This window comes from Numida meleagris, chromosome 5 (genome assembly GCF_002078875.1).
Source record: "Numida meleagris isolate 19003 breed g44 Domestic line chromosome 5, NumMel1.0, whole genome shotgun sequence".
Taxonomy (NCBI): Eukaryota; Metazoa; Chordata; class Aves; order Galliformes; family Numididae; genus Numida; species Numida meleagris.
In genome coordinates, this window is record NC_034413.1 from 26,028,023 (window position 1) to 26,045,043 (window position 17,021).

At 41.7% G+C, this 17,021-nt stretch overlaps 1 protein-coding gene and 2 long non-coding RNA genes across 5 annotated transcripts in view; 2 read left to right on the forward strand and 1 right to left on the reverse strand.

The window, feature by feature from the left end:
• The window catches only part of LOC110399267, a 248,452-nt gene extending 244,367 nt beyond the window's left edge, over nucleotides 1-4,085 (forward strand). The window contains exon 6 of one of the 2 annotated variants that reach the window (XR_002439059.1): nucleotides 3,979-4,082. This is a non-coding gene — a long non-coding RNA (uncharacterized LOC110399267). Of the gene's footprint in view, nucleotides 1-3,978 lie in introns of both variants that reach the window. The other variant, XR_002439060.1, reaches the window with a different exon arrangement.
• Nucleotides 3,088-7,865, reverse strand: LOC110399265. The gene is made up of 2 exons (XR_002439058.1): nucleotides 7,644-7,865; nucleotides 3,088-7,567 (listed from the first exon to the last, which is right to left on the reverse strand). It is a non-coding gene; the product is annotated as an uncharacterized LOC110399265 (long non-coding RNA).
• GHITM (growth hormone inducible transmembrane protein) lies at nucleotides 7,947-16,984 on the forward strand. 2 transcript variants are annotated; one of them, XM_021397642.1, is made up of 9 exons: nucleotides 7,947-8,085; nucleotides 9,336-9,503; nucleotides 10,789-10,888; nucleotides 11,692-11,803; nucleotides 12,507-12,648; nucleotides 13,318-13,426; nucleotides 14,383-14,571; nucleotides 14,744-14,915; nucleotides 15,722-16,984. In XM_021397642.1, exons 2-9 carry the CDS (start codon nucleotides 9,375-9,377, stop codon nucleotides 15,807-15,809), a joined length of 1,041 nt encoding a protein of 346 aa, XP_021253317.1. In that variant the 5' UTR covers nucleotides 7,947-8,085; nucleotides 9,336-9,374; the 3' UTR covers nucleotides 15,810-16,984. The 2 variants fall into 2 exon arrangements, with proteins under 2 accessions (XP_021253317.1, XP_021253316.1); XM_021397641.1 differs by lacking the exon at nucleotides 7,947-8,085 and adding an exon at nucleotides 8,094-8,202.

The following is a 17,021-nucleotide window of genomic DNA, read 5'->3' on the forward strand; positions in this document are numbered from 1 at the left end:
TGCTCACCACTCATTCTCATTTATGATCACAGGTGAAACAATATCCATTTCAGAGATTTTTTTTTTCACGCTGAGAATCAAAATTCCAGTTCATTTGCTTTCTGGTTACTGGGAAGAAAGCTGCACCAGCTGAGGTATGTCACCTCCATTAGAGGAGCAATCTTTGGTCATGGAACACGTCAGCAGCCTAAGTGAATTCGCTTGGTCAGTGAGGCAGCTCTGCATTTTCAAAGTGACTTGCTTCAGTGTCTCCATTTTATGCACCTATACCAATTCTGCTTTGGTAGTAATCAGAAGCTTGCTTCTGAAAGAGTACAGTGCCAAGGGCCATGTCCCAGAAATACAGCAATCAAACCCAGAGCAAGACTGATTTATAGAGGAGCTCTCACCTCCTATCTGCAGCATGCCAAGTTCTTACATTAACCCAAGCCTCTGTGCTTGTCTATATGGGGGAAACTCCTTGTGAAGGACTGTCCTTACATGGCACTTCTTTTCTCTGTCTGCTGTCTGTGTGGATAGAAATGACCATGATTAACTAGAATAGACACTATAGTCATTTCTCCAGAACATTCATGCTATTTAACTTGAATTTTCTCTAGGGCTTTGCAGTGATCCTTTAAGATAATGCACTTCAGAGTGAAATTTTGGTTACAGAAAGCCTGCTCTGGCCTCACTGCTTTGATGCCCACAGCACATCACAGATCTTCCCATATAGCCTATCCTTCCTCTGAAGCTTTTTTTGGTTTTGTTTGTTTTCGAAAGGAGAAAAATAAGGGGTACATGAAAAATGACTTACTGTCCTGCCTTTCGCAAAATAAATAAATAGATAGATAAACAAACCTTGAGATTGTATTTTCATTTAGTTAAAACTGCTTTTGAAGATCTAACTGCAATGGCCCCTTGTCAGTATTCTCTCTCAGAAATGGTCTTCCAAATCCTTGGCATCTATTTATCTGCCAGTTTGTGGGGCTGTAGGTCTCTAGGAGAAATCAGCAGAGAGCAAGCTAGCTAGAAGAGCCTAGGGGAAGTAGACACAGGAATGTTAAATAACGTAATTATGCATGAAGTGTGCCCTCCTTTTTTTCCAGTAAGTCCATATGCTCATTTAAATATACAGAACGATGGCATTAGGCAGGGAGTCATCCACGGTTTTTCTCAGCAGCCTTAACTGAACTGTCAGAGCTGCTCCCCTGGCAGCTGCCACCTGCCCCAGCTGGGCAGAAGGAAACAGCAATCCCATCAGGCAGCTGCAGGCACAGGACAACAGCAATGTGAGCGATACTTTCAATAGCAGTTTTTCACATGTAAGCAACTTCACTTTACCTTTATATCCATTATCAAAGCAAGGGCTGGGATTTGGGAATATTTTGGCAGGAGGGAGTGCTGAAAGTGGCCTGCTGTCACTAGAAAATAACACAAGAAATATTGTCTGACGACTCGTGTGTACAATGGTCCTAATATATGTCTGCTTTTCTTCTCAAGGATTTATCTTTGTCAATTCATAATATTTAGATTTTTATTATTTCAATTCTTACTCTGTTCTGAAAACATCTTATTTTTTCAAATGTAAAGATTTGTGAATGGTACTCCTTAGAGTTTGCAGAGAAAGGCATGAGTCTTTCTGTCTAAGACGAGTGATTTTGCACCTGCATATCCATAACCTTGCTCCCAGTTCAGGTGCCATCCCTGTTTATCATCTTGCCCCAGTGTTTCAGGCTACACCCAGACTTTCCATGTGAAGACCTCAAGGAAATTGATGTTGTTCAACAAGAGTGGCTTGACTGATGTATATTATGATTCAAGTTTGAAAGATCAACTTCTTTAAGAGAGGATAATGTCTGTGTTCAGGACAAACTTCCATCGGTAGTGATGCTTGTTTTATGGTGTGAGAACATGCATTTCCCTCAGTCTTTTACACTGCTATCTGGATGTCAGGGAGTGCTAGCAGCAGAAATGCAAGCAGTTACCTGTTCCCTGCTGAGATCCTGTGCTATGACTCTGATTGTAAAAATATCTGAAGTTTTCACCAGATACATAACATTAAAAGCATGTAGGATAAATTATGCAAAGAAAAATAGAAAGGGAAGTGGTTGAGCTAACACCTTAACTAAAAGGAGGAAAAAATAAGGCCTAAAAAGCAAATCTGCGTGCTGTTTTTTCATCAAATATTAACTTCATCCCAAGAGGCGTTCATCATCCAGATGAAAATATTTGGCTTATTTATCAGAGTGCAGAGGCTTACGTTGAGGTGATAGTTTAGAATGCAGTCATCATTGAATGGTTGGTATATATCAGAGACATTGAAAGCGTGGATTGATCGGAGCCTTAGGTTTGGCTATGATCCTGGAAACCCTGGAAGTGTGTGTTCAGCTTCTCACACTGCATTTCGTTAGCACTTCAGTGACATTGGGGCCTTTGCTGGTATTTGATTCCTCGTGTGCACTACGTGGCTGCTATCAGATTGCAAATAGAGATAAACGCAAATTGCTTTATGAACTGTTATTATTATAACCAAGTTCCGCTATTAGCTAGGTCTAAATGTTTTCATATATTCCACACCCATGTTGCCCTTTGAGATTTTTAACTGTTGTTTTCTTGTACATCAATAATTTCCTCGTATAATTGTTCCCAAGAGAATGAGCTGAAAGAATTATGAATTAATTTGCATCTTTTAATGTACTAATAAACTTCCCAAGAAGAAAATTTCACTCCATCCAGGTGGAAACCAATCACTTTAAATCAAAGCTTACTGAATTTCAAAGAGGTTTTTTTTTTAAAAAGAAGTTGCCAAAGAACAGTGCCCTGCATGTTAAAAGTAATTAGAAAGCACAGGCAGTGGTTTTAGTAAAAGCCCCAAGTCATTTTTTTTGCTGCAGTATCGAGCTCAGAAGCATTTAAGAAAATGATTATTTGTTCTATTTAAAGAAAATGAATAGCAGTTTCTTGGAGGTTGAGCAGTCTCATGTCATCAATGTAGATTTCACCTTTCCACTGAAAAATTTTAAAACTGTTCTAGCTTCTCTTATCATTTGATGTAAACAAATAATTCGAACTACAGACTCCAAAACATGGATCAAGAAAACAAAATGTCCTTTTACGTACAATTTATTCAAACAGAATCTTCAGTGAACAAAACGTTCAGTGTCTCTATTCATTTGGTGCAGGTCCTTGTTCATCCAGCGTCAGGTCCTTGCTCACACAAGCACTCATCTTCATCTCTCCTTGAGCACTTCAGTAACCAAAGCACGGCTCCCGAGCAACTAAAGCAACCGTCTGAGTTTATGCTTTAAGTTCAAAGCATTAGGGTGCTGTTTCAACTAGTGCTGTAGTTACTCATGAGCTTAAGCAATTTACTGAACTCGGGATCTGACATTCAAGTTTACAGACCTTCACATATTTTAACAGTCATTAAATTCAGAAATAGAAATGAATGCTGTCATCCTCATTTTCCGTATCAGATGTAAAATATATAATTAATGAAAAATACATGATTTCATATCAATCTGGCTCTCCAAATTCCCTTTACACTGCACTGTTCTACGATATCTAATGTTAAATGCTTACATTAGATGCCTAATGAATGTGAGTTTGTCACATAAATAGCAGGAACAAATTCAGTCCAAAAGTCCCCCGCAGTCTGCTAGGAGAGAGACTTGGAATGTTACAGTCAGCACTGCCACAAAGTCAAAATATTTTTCTTCAGTTCTAATTTGAAAAAATTCAATGGCAAGGTTTACCCTAATGAGAAATAGTGCTAACCACAGATTTATTTATTTTCTGCCAAGGAATACAATCATGTGAACAATTGACAGAGATGTCTTTTTGTGCAGAAGGATGCCATGTCTATTGTGTCCAAACCTTAAGTTTCAAAATTCACACTGACCCTATTTATTAACAGAGGAATAGGCTTGTTGCAGCTCACGTGGCTTTTCAGGACCGCACTGGGCTACACCTAAGCATCTTACTGTCCTGTTTCAGGTGACTGGGAAAGCAGAATGCCCAGCTGAAAATACCTTGAATGGTATTTCCTGGAAGATGCTTGCATTAGCGGTGATCCTCATTTCTATGGCAAGACACGAAACCCCTTCAGAAATCATTTATCTGTAAGTACAGCTGACTTTATTCTTTGGAAATACATGTTTCTCGTACAAGACTTGAGGAGGGAAGCATTAATCTCCTCGGGAGTGCAGGCAGTCAGACCAGCTTTCCCCCTAGAGCACTGCAGCTGCTCACCACCATCCCTTATGCCCTGGCAGCAACCCGTGATTGGGCATGTCACTCCTGGGGGCTCGCAAGGCTGGGGAAGCAGCAAAAGGGCTGATTCCGCACCTGGCTCTTGCCTGGGAGGCAGCACCTGCAGCTTGCCCTGCTGACCTCGCACATCCCTTTGGGATCCTCAAAGTCCCTACACAGCGGAGTCTTCTGCTCCTGCACAATTTAACCCACTAATATCAAAAACTTGATCCAGCATAGATAATTAGAAGATATCCAGCAAATGCAAAGCCTGCTGTAGGTGAAATCACAAGCCATTGAAATTAAAATCCTAAGAGAATTTTATGTCAATACAACTTTTCCTGTTTATCCTTTTGATTTCTCTTCATCTGTCTTCAAAGAACATTATCTTTCTGTTTTTTTCTTTTGTATTTTTGTTTCTTTGGAAATGTCATTTTTGATATATATATACCATCTGGGGAAAATGTTTCATATTTTCCAAACGTATTGTTGGTGCACATTATTTCTGTAAAAACAAAAGTGGATCTTTGAGGAATCATAATGTTGGCATTTCATAGACTCACAGAAGAGCCTCACTTGACCTGCAGGCAACACCCTCTCAAATGCAACCTAGAATATCTTTAGCCTTCTTTGTGGCAAGGGCACATTGCTAGTTAATGTTCAGCCCGGGACCTTCTCTGCAAAGCTGCTCTCCAACTGCTCTGCCCCTGTTGGTGCTGGTGGATGGGGCTGCTCCTCTCCAGGGGAGGGAATTTGCATTTTGCTTTCTTAAATTTCATGGCATTCCCATTTACCCAGTTCTCCCGCCCCTCAGCATGCCTCTAAATGGCAGCACAACCAATGGCTTTGAGTCATCTGCAAACCTTCTGAGGGTGCACTCTGTCCCATCATCCAGGTTATTAATGAAGATGCTAAAAAACACTCGATTCTCCTCCAGGTGTTGGGGACACAGTATATTTGAACACAATGCTATGAAGAGCATTAAGATCTATTAAGATCAGACTTAAAAAGCAATTTTTATGCGTGCATTTGGCTGCCACCTCACCAATGAGCTTTGCTGTCATGCTGTTATTCCACATTTTTGTCAGTGTGAGCTTGAACTACTGCAAAAGCTCAGCCAGCTGCTTCGAAGCTCTGCAGTAATACAAAGCTGCACAGTGACTGAAGCTACCGCTTGCCTGAGAGAAAGGCGTGTTACAGTGGCACCAACAGAGTGGATGCAGCCTGCTACTTTTGACTCAAAACCTCCTAGATGGTTTGAGACTCGCATACATAAGAGGCCACTGTTTTCCCACTCATTTGCATTCACTGCTTTTGCTCGCTAGAGTATTTAAATTTGTTGACCACCTACTGGAAAAAGCATATCTGCTAGCAGGTCAGTTTCTATGAGACAGTCTCAACAGCAGAATTTGCTGCAGTGTGGGTCCTTTGTGGATTTCAGTTGCTTCTGGCAAAACTGTCTATTAAAGAAACAATTTGGGACAGAGAAGGATTGAGGATCTTATTTGAAATTCCCCTGAGATTTTTTTACATGATTACATGCTGTAGTGAGAGATAAATTTGATTCCCTGCATAAATTATTACTATTCCACTATTAATAACTGAATTATACATTTAAATATTAATTATTGTAATGAACCCTTTAGTACCCAGCAATTTTAGAGTGTTATAAACTCTGGAATAAATACTACAAGACTCTAAATAAACAACATCATTTGTGGACTGAAACTGGCTTTTCTTTATTCTGTTTTAGGAGACCTTGGGGCTACAGACTTCAAAGCTCTGAATTTCCATTTACTCCAAAGGGAAGTCAACAATCTTCAGAGTAAGTAAGAATCAGACCTTGAACCCCACTAGGTATGGCCCTCACACATGGAATTTCCACACTTCTATAGTGTGTTCCTGAGCTTCGTTCTTCTCATTCAAATTCCTCTTCAAGATCCTAGGTGCCGGTGCATTTTTAGACCTCTCTCACACCTGATCTCTCTTATCTGACTTTGAGAACTAGCAGTTCACTATATTCCCTTTCTTATGGTTTAAACAAGGAAGCTCCGGATCCACAGTCCTCAAAAGTTTATCTGCAACTTTCATTCTATTTCTGTACTTCATTCTGTATTCAACACCTTTTTTTTCTCGTTATATTTGTCTTTGATCCTGGCTCAAGGCTCTCACAGTCTGTTTTACTTGGCTGTGAAGAACCATACCCATATGTAGTGCTGAGGCTGGAAGAAACTACAGAGCTGTAGCTGGAGTGAGGCTGGAAAGGGTCTGCCAAAGCAAACTTAAGGCTGCCAGAAGAATTCTCCTCTGAAGAACACTGTGTTTCTCAATAGTGCCTGGCTTATAGCTCAAACTATGGTTAGGATTAGCACAGCGAAAAAGGGAAAGCCTGAAATGCAGCAGGGATTGAGCTGGAAAAGGCCTGGCAAAGAGAAATAGGGCTGCCAAAAGAAATTTTCTCCCAACAATATTAAGGCTCTGGACTGTACAGTATCACTGGCCTTTGGTTCAGCATCAGGCTTACAGTTAGGGATGGAGAGAAATTTTATTTTTTTTTTTTAATTTAAAAAGCCAAAGCTTCAGCTGGCACGGTGCTGCTAAAGGAAAACAAGGACTGCAAACGGAAAATCCCTCGGGAAATCCATACTCTAGGCACGTGCTGCAGTGGTTTTTCAAGGGCTAGCGATAGGGTAGTTTTAGGAATAGGGATAGGGCTGGAAAAAGCTCAAAGTTCCAGTTGGACTGAGGCTGGAAGAAACTGCTAATGAAGCTGCCAAATGGAGGGTTCAGTCCTGGAAGGGCTAGAGCACCCACAGAAGGCTCCGCTTGGGTCAGGGCTGGAAACGCACATTCCTGATTTATGAACACAATGTTGTATTTTGTGCTTATGTGGCATGGTTATCTGCACCAGAGCTCACCTCAGGCACACAAAGCAGGTAACATATTGGCATGGAAGAGAGTGGTAACTGCATAGACGAGCCGACAAGGGGCAGCTTTATAGCCCCGGCTGGAACAGACTGCTCCTTGTGAAGTGCAAGGCCTCGAGCCGCTGACACCACGGCACGAGCAGGTGGCGGGGCGGCAGGGCCTCACCGGGCCATCGCATCGCCGGCAAAACGGAGGGGAAGGCGACGGATCGTTATCCTCCTTGAAGACCGAGGGAACTGCTGAGGCCTCGCTCGGTAATTTTCACCAAGTTGATGCCATCTGCTGGCGCGCGGAGCGGCTGTCGCGCACGGCGGTGACACGCAGCGCCGAGGGGTAGGCAGGGCGACGGACCCCGCGCAAGGGGCCAAGCGGCGCGGCGCGGCTCTTCGCAGACTCAGTACACACTCTGCAAAGAGAAGGCAGTGGGATGAGAACGCCCTCAGCAGCTCAGCCCTCCCGCCCTTCTCTGCGGGGGCAGCGACCTGCTGCTTGGTGCCCGCGAGGCACAGCCGAGGAGGTCGACCACCGCAGGGCCGGGTGCGGGCGGCACGGGGCGGCGGTGGGGAGCGGCAGCCGCAGGGCGGCGCCCGCACTCAAAATGGCGGCGCTGCGGCGCGCTGGCCGCGGGTGAAATGGCGGACGATACGCGCCGCTCGCTTCCTTAGCGAGCGCAGCAGCCCCGTACCGCCGCTCCGTCCGCAGCGGCAGGCGCCGTGAGGGCGCTCGGAGCCGGCCCTCCAGAAGGCAGCATTGCGGTCCCAGCGGTGACACGCAGAACTACACGAGACGGCGCGCGGCTCAGGGTGGCTTCCAGAAGTTTCTCTGCCCACATTAAAGATGGCGCGACAACCGTCGGTGAGGCTGCTGGACGTCGCTTCGTCCCCGACTCCGCGAGCCAGCAGCGCTTGCGTGCTCCGGAACCAGGTGGGAGGAACGAGCCAATCGCGGCGGCCGTGCGGGTCAGTGGTGCGTCACTTCCGCTCCCGAGAGGGTGTTGCGGGAGGGCGTTCGTGGGGCCGAGCGGGTGCTGCAGCTGTGCAGGTGCGGGATGGGCTGCGCTAGGGCGGTGGGCTGCTTCTGTGGGCTGGCTGTTGGCGGGCAGGGGGCCGGTCCAGGTCGGGTTGGGGCGTGGAGGGCTGGGCTGGGCTGGGCTGGGCTGGGCTGGCAGCGGTTGAGGGCCGCGGCTCAGGTTAGGCCTTCTGAAGGCCTCCTTAGCGCGGCCCGGCCCGGCCCAGCCGTTTGGTGGGCGCTGGGTTCCTTCCTCGGCCCTGCCCGGCGGGAACAGCCGTCCTCGCCCCTGGGGCAGCAGCAGCTTCGCGGTGCCTTCTTGCTGTCGCGTTTCCCGGTGAATGCGCTGGGGTGTTGGTGTTCTGCGTTGTCTTTAATTGTGTGCAGTCGTTGATGCTGGAAGCGGTTTGCTTCAAATAACAGTTTCTTAAAAAAAAAAAAAGGCAAATTCGCGATGCTGTCACTGTATCTTCTTACCCTGTGTGCTTCCACGGGAAGAGCAGGGCGTAGCTGAAGAAACAGGACGCATCTAGGTATTTCTATGAATCTGTGATTTCCAATTATAAAGTATAGTTTTGTTACTGAGATTCAAAACAGTGAAATAATCTTCTGCTTTCATTTCTCTGTCCTTAATCTTAAATGCCCAGTGCTATGGCTGCTTGTTTCCCATGTGCATTTAAAGTGCTGTTATTTAGAATGTGTGAATTACATTTCAGTATGTATGCTTTTGTTATGAGTGGTTACTTGAAAAAATGTGCTGGTGGTTATCGTTTTGGTCGCTTGTGACATCAGCAGGTGTGCAAATCACTACTAAATTACACAGAACTTTTATTTCCCTGCTCATGATGCACACAGTACTTGTGCAACTAAGGTAACAGTTTAAATACTAAGCTATCTATGGAGTACAGAGGCTATTCTTTACGTGTGCTGCTGATTCATGCCTAAGTTGTGTCAGTGTTCTCTGGCCAGAACTGCTGCAGGGTGACTTGAACTTGTGTTCTGGGTGGTGACCTTGACTGAAAGCTCTGTCTATAAAACTTGTTGTAGTACTGATGAATTACTACTGTTTCAGTTACAGGATGTACTGTAGTTGAGAATAAGTAATAAATGTACTTTTTTGTCTGAAAACCATGTAACAAAATGGTAAAGCATGCGTTCTGATGTAGTTACAGGAACACAGCATATAAAACTACTGCAAAGCAAACATGCTGGCTGCACGTCTTGTGTGCCTGAGGACGCTGCCATGCCAGGCTATCCGCCCCACCATTGCTCAGGCTTCTCCAGCTCTGAGGAACTCTGGTATAAAAGCATTCCGTCTGTGGCAGCCTAACCAGGTACGGTGAACTTTGAAAGACTGAGTGTTTTGCCAAGAGAGTTGCTGTGCTTGGAGTACTTGTTTTGAATGCTTGTGAGCCATCTGCTTGTTTGAGATACCTGGTGTAACTTACTGAAGTAAGAGCGGTAATCAAAACCCAGTTTTTTTTTGAAAGACTTAAAGAAATATCTTCCATTAAAATTCTTGGGAAAAGAACTTTAAGAAGGTAATTTACATTGGGATAGGCCTTACTGTGCAAGTCAAGAGGAGCTGAATTCTTGTCCGGTCTGTTCCTTTGTCCTATTTCCCAGTATGAGTCTTGAATATTATGTTAAAGTACAAACTTGACTTCTAAAGACTTAATTCCTAGTATATTTTTAGAGTTGTAGAGTAGGTTTGCGTGAAATCTGAACTCTGGTAGAACTATCTAGAGTATAGCAGTTCCAAAAACTGGACCGTCATTATCCTGAGTCTTCACTGAGAGAAGATTATCCAGTGTGTTTTCATCTTAAGTTTAGAAAACTGCTTTAAATACCCAAAGATTGCAGGTTGTTTTTCCTTTTTTTTTTGTTTTTGGTGTGTTTTTTCCCTTCATAAGTCATGTTCCATCACTACAGCAGTGACTTTAAAAGACTTGAAAAGTTGTTTCTGAGTTTAAATATGCGTTTCTTTGCTGCTGTTGCAAATTACTGAGGCTTCAGTGGAGCAGCATGCTGTATTTGTTTGGAGCATGTTAGCCATATAAATCTTCTATTTATAGGCCTTCGTTCAAGGTTTATTCTCTAAATCAAGGTTAGATTTGAAAATGAAGAATTCATGCAGCTCCCGCAGTTACTGGGTAGAGTATTATTCTTACATAAAATTAAGTAAAACGTGGTTTCTTTACATGAGAAGTAAAATAAAAATCCTTATGGTGTCTAATACTGTGGGAGTGGAGCAGAAGAAATGCCAACATTTAACCTTGTTTTGTTGTTTATTGCTAAAACTGAGACCCTTTTGCATTGATTCTGTTCTTCTATCATGTGTAAATGTTTTTTTTTTTTACAAAGTTTCCTGAAGTGCAATGTTCAGTTGTTCTCCCTGAGTACAGTTATTTCATGTCTTTGGGAAAGAAGCGCAGGTGAAATAAGAGACAAACTAGCAATTGCAAGTATGGCAAGTAACTGACAGTGTTTCATTGTGTTAAAAGTTAATTGCTTTCTCTCAGAAACTGATTGTTATTAGTCTGTAAATACAGTTCTTAAAAGGAATTTCTCTTACTTTATTTCAATGGATGTTTCTAATTTTACCTTTGATTCTAACAGTGCTATGCCACCAGAGTAAGAACAGGAGTAAGGCGTGGGAAAATTGGCCAGGAAATTAAAGAAGCAGCATTTGAGCCATCTGCAGAAACTGCTCTTAAAGGTGGGGTATCTCTGCTTTAAAAACTGCTATTCTTTTAAAGCTGAACTTAAAACTTCATTGAAGGAAACGGTTCCTTTCAAACCACTAAATAGACTGAAGACATTGTTTAGTATTTTAAATTTACCTGTGACCTATCTTAAATGTCTGGAGACAGGTTTTCTGCTTGTCTTTTCTGCATTCTTGCTGCAAATATGTCCCAATTTCTCACAAGAAATTTCTTGTTGTTCCTGCTTTGAGCTGCAGTTGTGAACTATTAAGTCAACGTGAGTTCTGGTTGATGGAGACTAGTGCTTCCTTGACTGAAGATGTTTTTTGAGGGGAAAAAAAAAAAAGCTAACACTTTGCTACAGCTGCTTTGTGTGCTGTTGAAAGGAAGTGCTGTTCTACCATGTATAAGGATTGGGGAAGACAAACAAACTGATTGAGTTCTAAAGAACTGTTGATCAAGCAGGCATTAAGGGTGGATGATAGGAAAGGACACAGTATCCACAACTCTTCTGTGGGAGAACTTTTTAACTGGTTTTATGTTGGGATTCCTGTCTGTTCATGTAACAAAAACCAGTAAAGCTAGCATTTTACTAGCCAGTCTTTTATTCTGTTTTATGAAGCTGTGTGGTGGTGGTAGGGTGAATCTAGTGTTTCATGTATAGCTCTTTGTGAAATGGTAGCACTGAAGTGAAGCTTTAAGAAGCCTAACATGGGCCACCTGTTACAGGTAAAGGAAACAGGTGTGAGAATGTTATTTATCTACCCAAGAAAAAGCATTTATGAGTGCATGATTTATCTTTTTTTCCTTGATACAGTTGATCGCCTGGGAAAATTTGTTGTTGCTGGAGGGGCTGCTGTTGGCCTGGGAGCACTCTGTTACTATGGAATGGGCATGTCCAGTGAGATTGGAGCTATTGAAAGAGCAGTGTAAGTAAGATTGCTTGTTGCTTTAAGAAAAGAATACTTGAAACAAATCTCCCTCCTCCTTTTGCTTGTCACTTCCCTAGCTGCTATGTCCCAGTATATGTGTAGCTTATTTTTCTTAAACTCTGGGCTGAAAGCCCTTATTTTTGTGCAGGATTCTAAGCTTCCCATCTGTAGCATGACCAAAACATACTATAGCAGCTCTCATTCGTATCTTTTTCTGTTACTGTTTCTAGAGCTCTCCAAATGACATGCCTGTCTTGTTACAGCACATAGGTATGTGCACAGTGACTCAGCATTTTGTGAGCAGCTCACTGGGCTTCTTGCTGCTCAGCACACATTCTATACAGGTTTTTCCTTAAGCCAGTTTGTTGTACGCACACCATTCTCAAGTTTTCCAAAGTTAAAAAACATTTCTTACTCTTTTCCATGTATACTTTCTCCAGTGTATGCTTCCTCCATAGAATTGAACTGTCGTTAGCATTCTTTATAATTGTTGCTAGAGTTGTTACATAATACCACTATATAGTGGGAAGGATATAGAAGTTCAGACCCTTCGTTGTAAGATGCATTCATGACAGAAATCACTTAACCCTACCAGTTTTTTAGGATGCTCCCGTTGTACCCGTAGCTAGAATATGTTTATGGTTGGTCTTCATTCTGGTGTTGATAATTGCACAGCTATGTACAAATGCTTATTTTTCAGTATTTGGCCCCAGTATGTGAAAGACAGAATTCACTCTACCTACATGTACTTTGCGGGAAGCATTGGCTTGACAGCGCTGTCGGCTGTAGCAGTAAGCAGATCTCCTGCACTCATGGGCCTTATGACAAAAGGCTCCTGGCTGGTAAGCTCACGTTATATTTAAAATGTCTGAAAAATGATCCTAAATGTTATGGTTGTTATAAAAAATACAGAACGTAAACTGTACTCTGAAAAGTAAAGCAAATATTCACATATGTAGTCTTTAAGGACGCAGACGATAGTATAAGTGCCCTGGTGATACTGTGTTTTGTAACTTAAAATTTGATGCATCTAGTTACATGCTGATGTGCCCCTTCCATACCTTCTTGAAAATTTGTCAGACAAACTGCGTAAGCAGAAAAAAGTGCTATGCCATCCTGACCAGTAGTAACTTGCTGTGAATAGCTATCTGAAGCTAGTGACACTATTTCTGTCACTTTATAAAAATTGAATCAGAGATTTTTATGCACTTGTACTCCTTTGTGTGCTGTTCTTCTTAACTCTTTGAAAGCTCTCTCCTTTTCACTGAGGCCAAAATGAAATTGGCAGACAAATCATCTGGGCAAGATGCTAACAGAACATGTCTGCTTCCTACGTATTCAGTGTGCTGAGTGTAGTGGAATAGTAATGGTTAAACATAGCACAACTTACAGACATTAATCGTTGGTGATAAGAGCAAGTTACCTCCTTGGGAGGCTGGAAAAGATCATACAGAAGAACAGAAACCTTTTGCCCATATGCCAGCTTGAGCTCTGTAATGATGTTCTTACAGGCAATCGGTGCAACTTTTGCCGCTATGATTGGTGCTGGAATGTTGGTCAGGTCCATATCCTATGAAAATAGTCCAGCAGCTAAACATCTTGCTTGGATGATGCATTCAGGTATGTGATTGTAGTTTTCATTATAAAGTCGTCTGCTTCTGTATGACTGGATTCTTACTTTAATAAAGCTTTGACTTTATAGTAAATTCTCTTGTACTGCTGTAGATTTCAGAGACCAGTGAGATGCCTCAGGTGTCTTTAACACAGCTCTAATTTCTCCTAATCTTGTAAAAATCATGCTTAAACAAAGCTTGAGCCAAAATCGATAGAACTGATTTAATAATACTTTCTTTGGTTTCATGACTGCTTTCTGGCACCACAGCATCTGTAAATACTGTACTTACATATTTCAGCTGTACAGGATAATAAAGTATTTGAAAACTGATCAGAAGGATGCAATTTTGGTATTAAACTGCAGCTTCTTGGTTGTAAGTTCTCATCTGATTTGTAGGATGGGGTACAGATCTGTTTCTTATGGATGTTATGTATTTAAAATAACAGTGGCTGTTTCTCTTTAAAACTCTTTTGCCAGGAGCATGGTTTGGGAAAGACAAACTCGTTAGGCACTGGAACCATACGTTTCTCTGTAGAGCTGAAGTTTCTATTAAGAAACTGAATTCATTGTAATTATTTGTCATTAATTTAATGTAATATGAGGTTAATGGAATAGGTAAGAGGCTTCATGTGAGATTGTAGCAAAAAATCTGACTTAATTCTAGCAGAAATCTATCCTTTCGGTTTTGAGTGTTCATGAAGCTGCAATGGAGTTGATTAGTCCATTCTAAGATGAGCTCACTTAAGTATTCTCTAAAGCTAGAGAAAAATAGGTCACTGAATTAAGATTGTGCATCTCACTGGAAGGTAGCGTTGGCACCAAGTGTTTTGGTATTCTGTCATGTAAGTGGATTAGTTCAAGCCATGTTGTCTTACTCAGAAAGACATTGTTTTGGTAGGTGGTGTTTTTACTAGGACTGTTCCAAGCCTGATGGATTTTGTTTTTCTATTACTTTGGCTAGGTGTCATGGGTGCTGTGGTGGCTCCTCTAGCTTTCCTGGGTGGTCCTTTGCTGATCAGAGCTGCCTGGTATACAGCTGGAATCGTCGGAGGGCTCTCAACTGTGGCCATGTGTGCTCCAAGTGAAAAATTTTTGAACATGGGAGGACCGCTTGGAATAGGCTTTGGATTTGTTCTTGCCTCTTCAATTGGTGAAGTACCGTTTTAATGCTGTTAAATAGAGTAGGCTATAAACTGAAGCTGCTAGAACGTGCAGCTTACTTTTAATTGCGAACTCATCTGTCCAATTACAACTTGCCTAAAATAGCCATTGCAAGACATGTGCTGTAGCTTTATTTAATGCTGTTGTGTATTCTTTTCCAGGATCCATGTTCTTGCCACCTACTTCTGCTTTTGGGGCTGGCTTGTATTCAGTAGCTGTTTATGGAGGATTGGTACTCTTTGGCATGTTTCTGCTCTATGATACACAGCACGTTATCAAGCGTGCAGAGAGTATTCCATATTATGGAGTAACAAAATATGACCCCATCAATGCGTAAGTATTTTGATCTGAATGCATGTGTAACAATTAGTTTTGAGCTGTGTGGAAGTATACTTTAAAAAGAGCGGTGCTTTTTGTTTACTGTTGAGAAGAGTGTTTCTGCTAAATGGGAAGAATCATCGAGTTTAGAAATGCAGTGTGAAAATAACTAATGGAGTTGAAACTGACAGCGTCTACCTGAAATGAGGGAAATGGTTTTGAATATGTGATGTTACGTGCTTCCACCAATACTGACTTTGTTTAAAAAAAAAAAGTTTGTTTTCTGAATCATTAGCTGATCTCTGCATATATCAGTATCAGCTGAGATGAAGCATGCTAACTCTTCCATAGTCATTTATTAGTCTTGATCAATTTAATGCACTGTTGAAGCTTTTTTTACATGGAACGGATTAACTGACCCTCAGTAAAGACAAGTCTGACCAACAAGTAACTTCCTTACTGTAAATGTTGTCTCTCTGATATGAGGTGAATTACTTATTTCTTTGCATCTGATCATCTGTAAGTAGAATAGTTGTCATAACCGAAGTTCTTGAAGTTAAACAATGAGAAAAAATAGAAGTAAAAGGATCCTAAGAGAGCAGTATGGTATCCGTTAAGATTTTTGCAAATTGGTGCTGCTGGCAGAGATACTAAAGTGAAATAAAGAGGTATTTTTACTCATGAAAGGCAGAAGATATGCTGTAGTTGAGTTTTATTACAGGCCTTTAATGGAGGCTTTTATAAGTTAAGTATAATGGTATGAAATACCAAATAATACTCTTTCTGTTACACAAGATTAACTTTCATTTTTTGTCTCCTAGGTGCATGGGCATCTACACAGACACACTGAACATCTTCATTCGTGTGGCCACCATGCTTGCTGGTGGTGGAAGCGGAAGGAGGAAGTAAACCAAGACTTTTTGCAGCCGTCTAACAGCTCAGACTCTTAGGTTGTCTACCTAGTGCAGATAGTAAATAAAAATTCATGGTTACCACCAGTTTTGCTGCAGGTCAGAAGTTTAAAGCATTTCAGCCTATTGTTTAAGTGCAACGTGATTCAAACTTAACAGTGTTTTGTCAAACACCTTCCAAACACCTTGAACTACTTCAAAGCGTACGTATTCAGGAAAGTAAATTATTTAAAATATATCTGAGTAAAATTGTCTGTCTACACTTTTAATGAGGTTGGAAGCAGTTCAACTTTTGCTTTCCTTTTTACTGGAACTGCACAGTAAAAGAAGTGGCTTCTGTAAACAGATCTTATATGCAGATGGGGACACAGCTGCTTCAGGAAATGCTGTTCATATACAACAGTTTTCAGTTGCGATTGTATAAATAATATTTTCTTGATGCATTTAGAAGAACTGAGCAAAGTGGATATAGCACTGAATGCAGCAATGGCTTCTGCTGCCTGGGCAGAAATTTCAGAAAGATTTAAGCAATTGTCAGAAATGCACTGGATGGGATGGATGATGTGACCAGCAACGTAAAGGAGACAAGATGAGGAGCCTGTGTGACATCTGCCCTACGTGAAAACTTCGGTCTCCTTCTGGAGCACAAGAAAGCACGTTGTCTGTTTCCCAGTACTTTAATGTTGAATGGGTATAATAGCGGTTGGGCTCTTTTGGTACCAGACCTATCAAATTGTTGGGTAATCATAGAGGTATGTCTTTCTTCTAGTGACTAGTTTTTGGTATTTAAGTGAAGTGCTGTTCTTCAGAATAACTCCCAATGTGTACTTCCTCTTACAAGCTTGTACAATTGGCACTGAAAGAAAGGGAATTGAGAATGGCCTGCTGCAAACCCAAGTATTATAAGTATAGCATTGTTACATGCTGTAGTCTCTTTCTAATTCTTTCCCAGATTGGTATGTTTAGCTCAGGTGAAAGGAAATGTTCCTGTCAGTGGAATTGATCTAACGTTAAGAAATGTATACTTGCTAAAGTACATTGCATTGTGTTGGAGTAAGGGGCAAGTTCTTGGGCACAAGAAAGTTTTGAGCTCATACAAATGACTCAGATTTCCATTTTTCTGGTTAATCATGCTATGTTTGTGGGAGAAATAAAATTCTAGCCTCACAAGTTGATAACTCTCACTTTTCCTGTGTTACTAAAATATTAA

Coding starts and splice junctions, on each gene's coding strand:
- GHITM (XM_021397642.1), top strand. CDS start 9,375: ATGCTGGCTGCACGTCTTGTGTGCCTGAGGACGCTGCCATGCCAGGCT. Junction 11,804..12,506: donor GGAGCTATTGAAAGAGCAGT/GTAAGTAAGATT, acceptor CTTATTTTTCAG/TATTTGGCCCCAGTATGTGA. Junction 12,649..13,317: donor TGACAAAAGGCTCCTGGCTG/GTAAGCTCACGT, acceptor ATGTTCTTACAG/GCAATCGGTGCAACTTTTGC.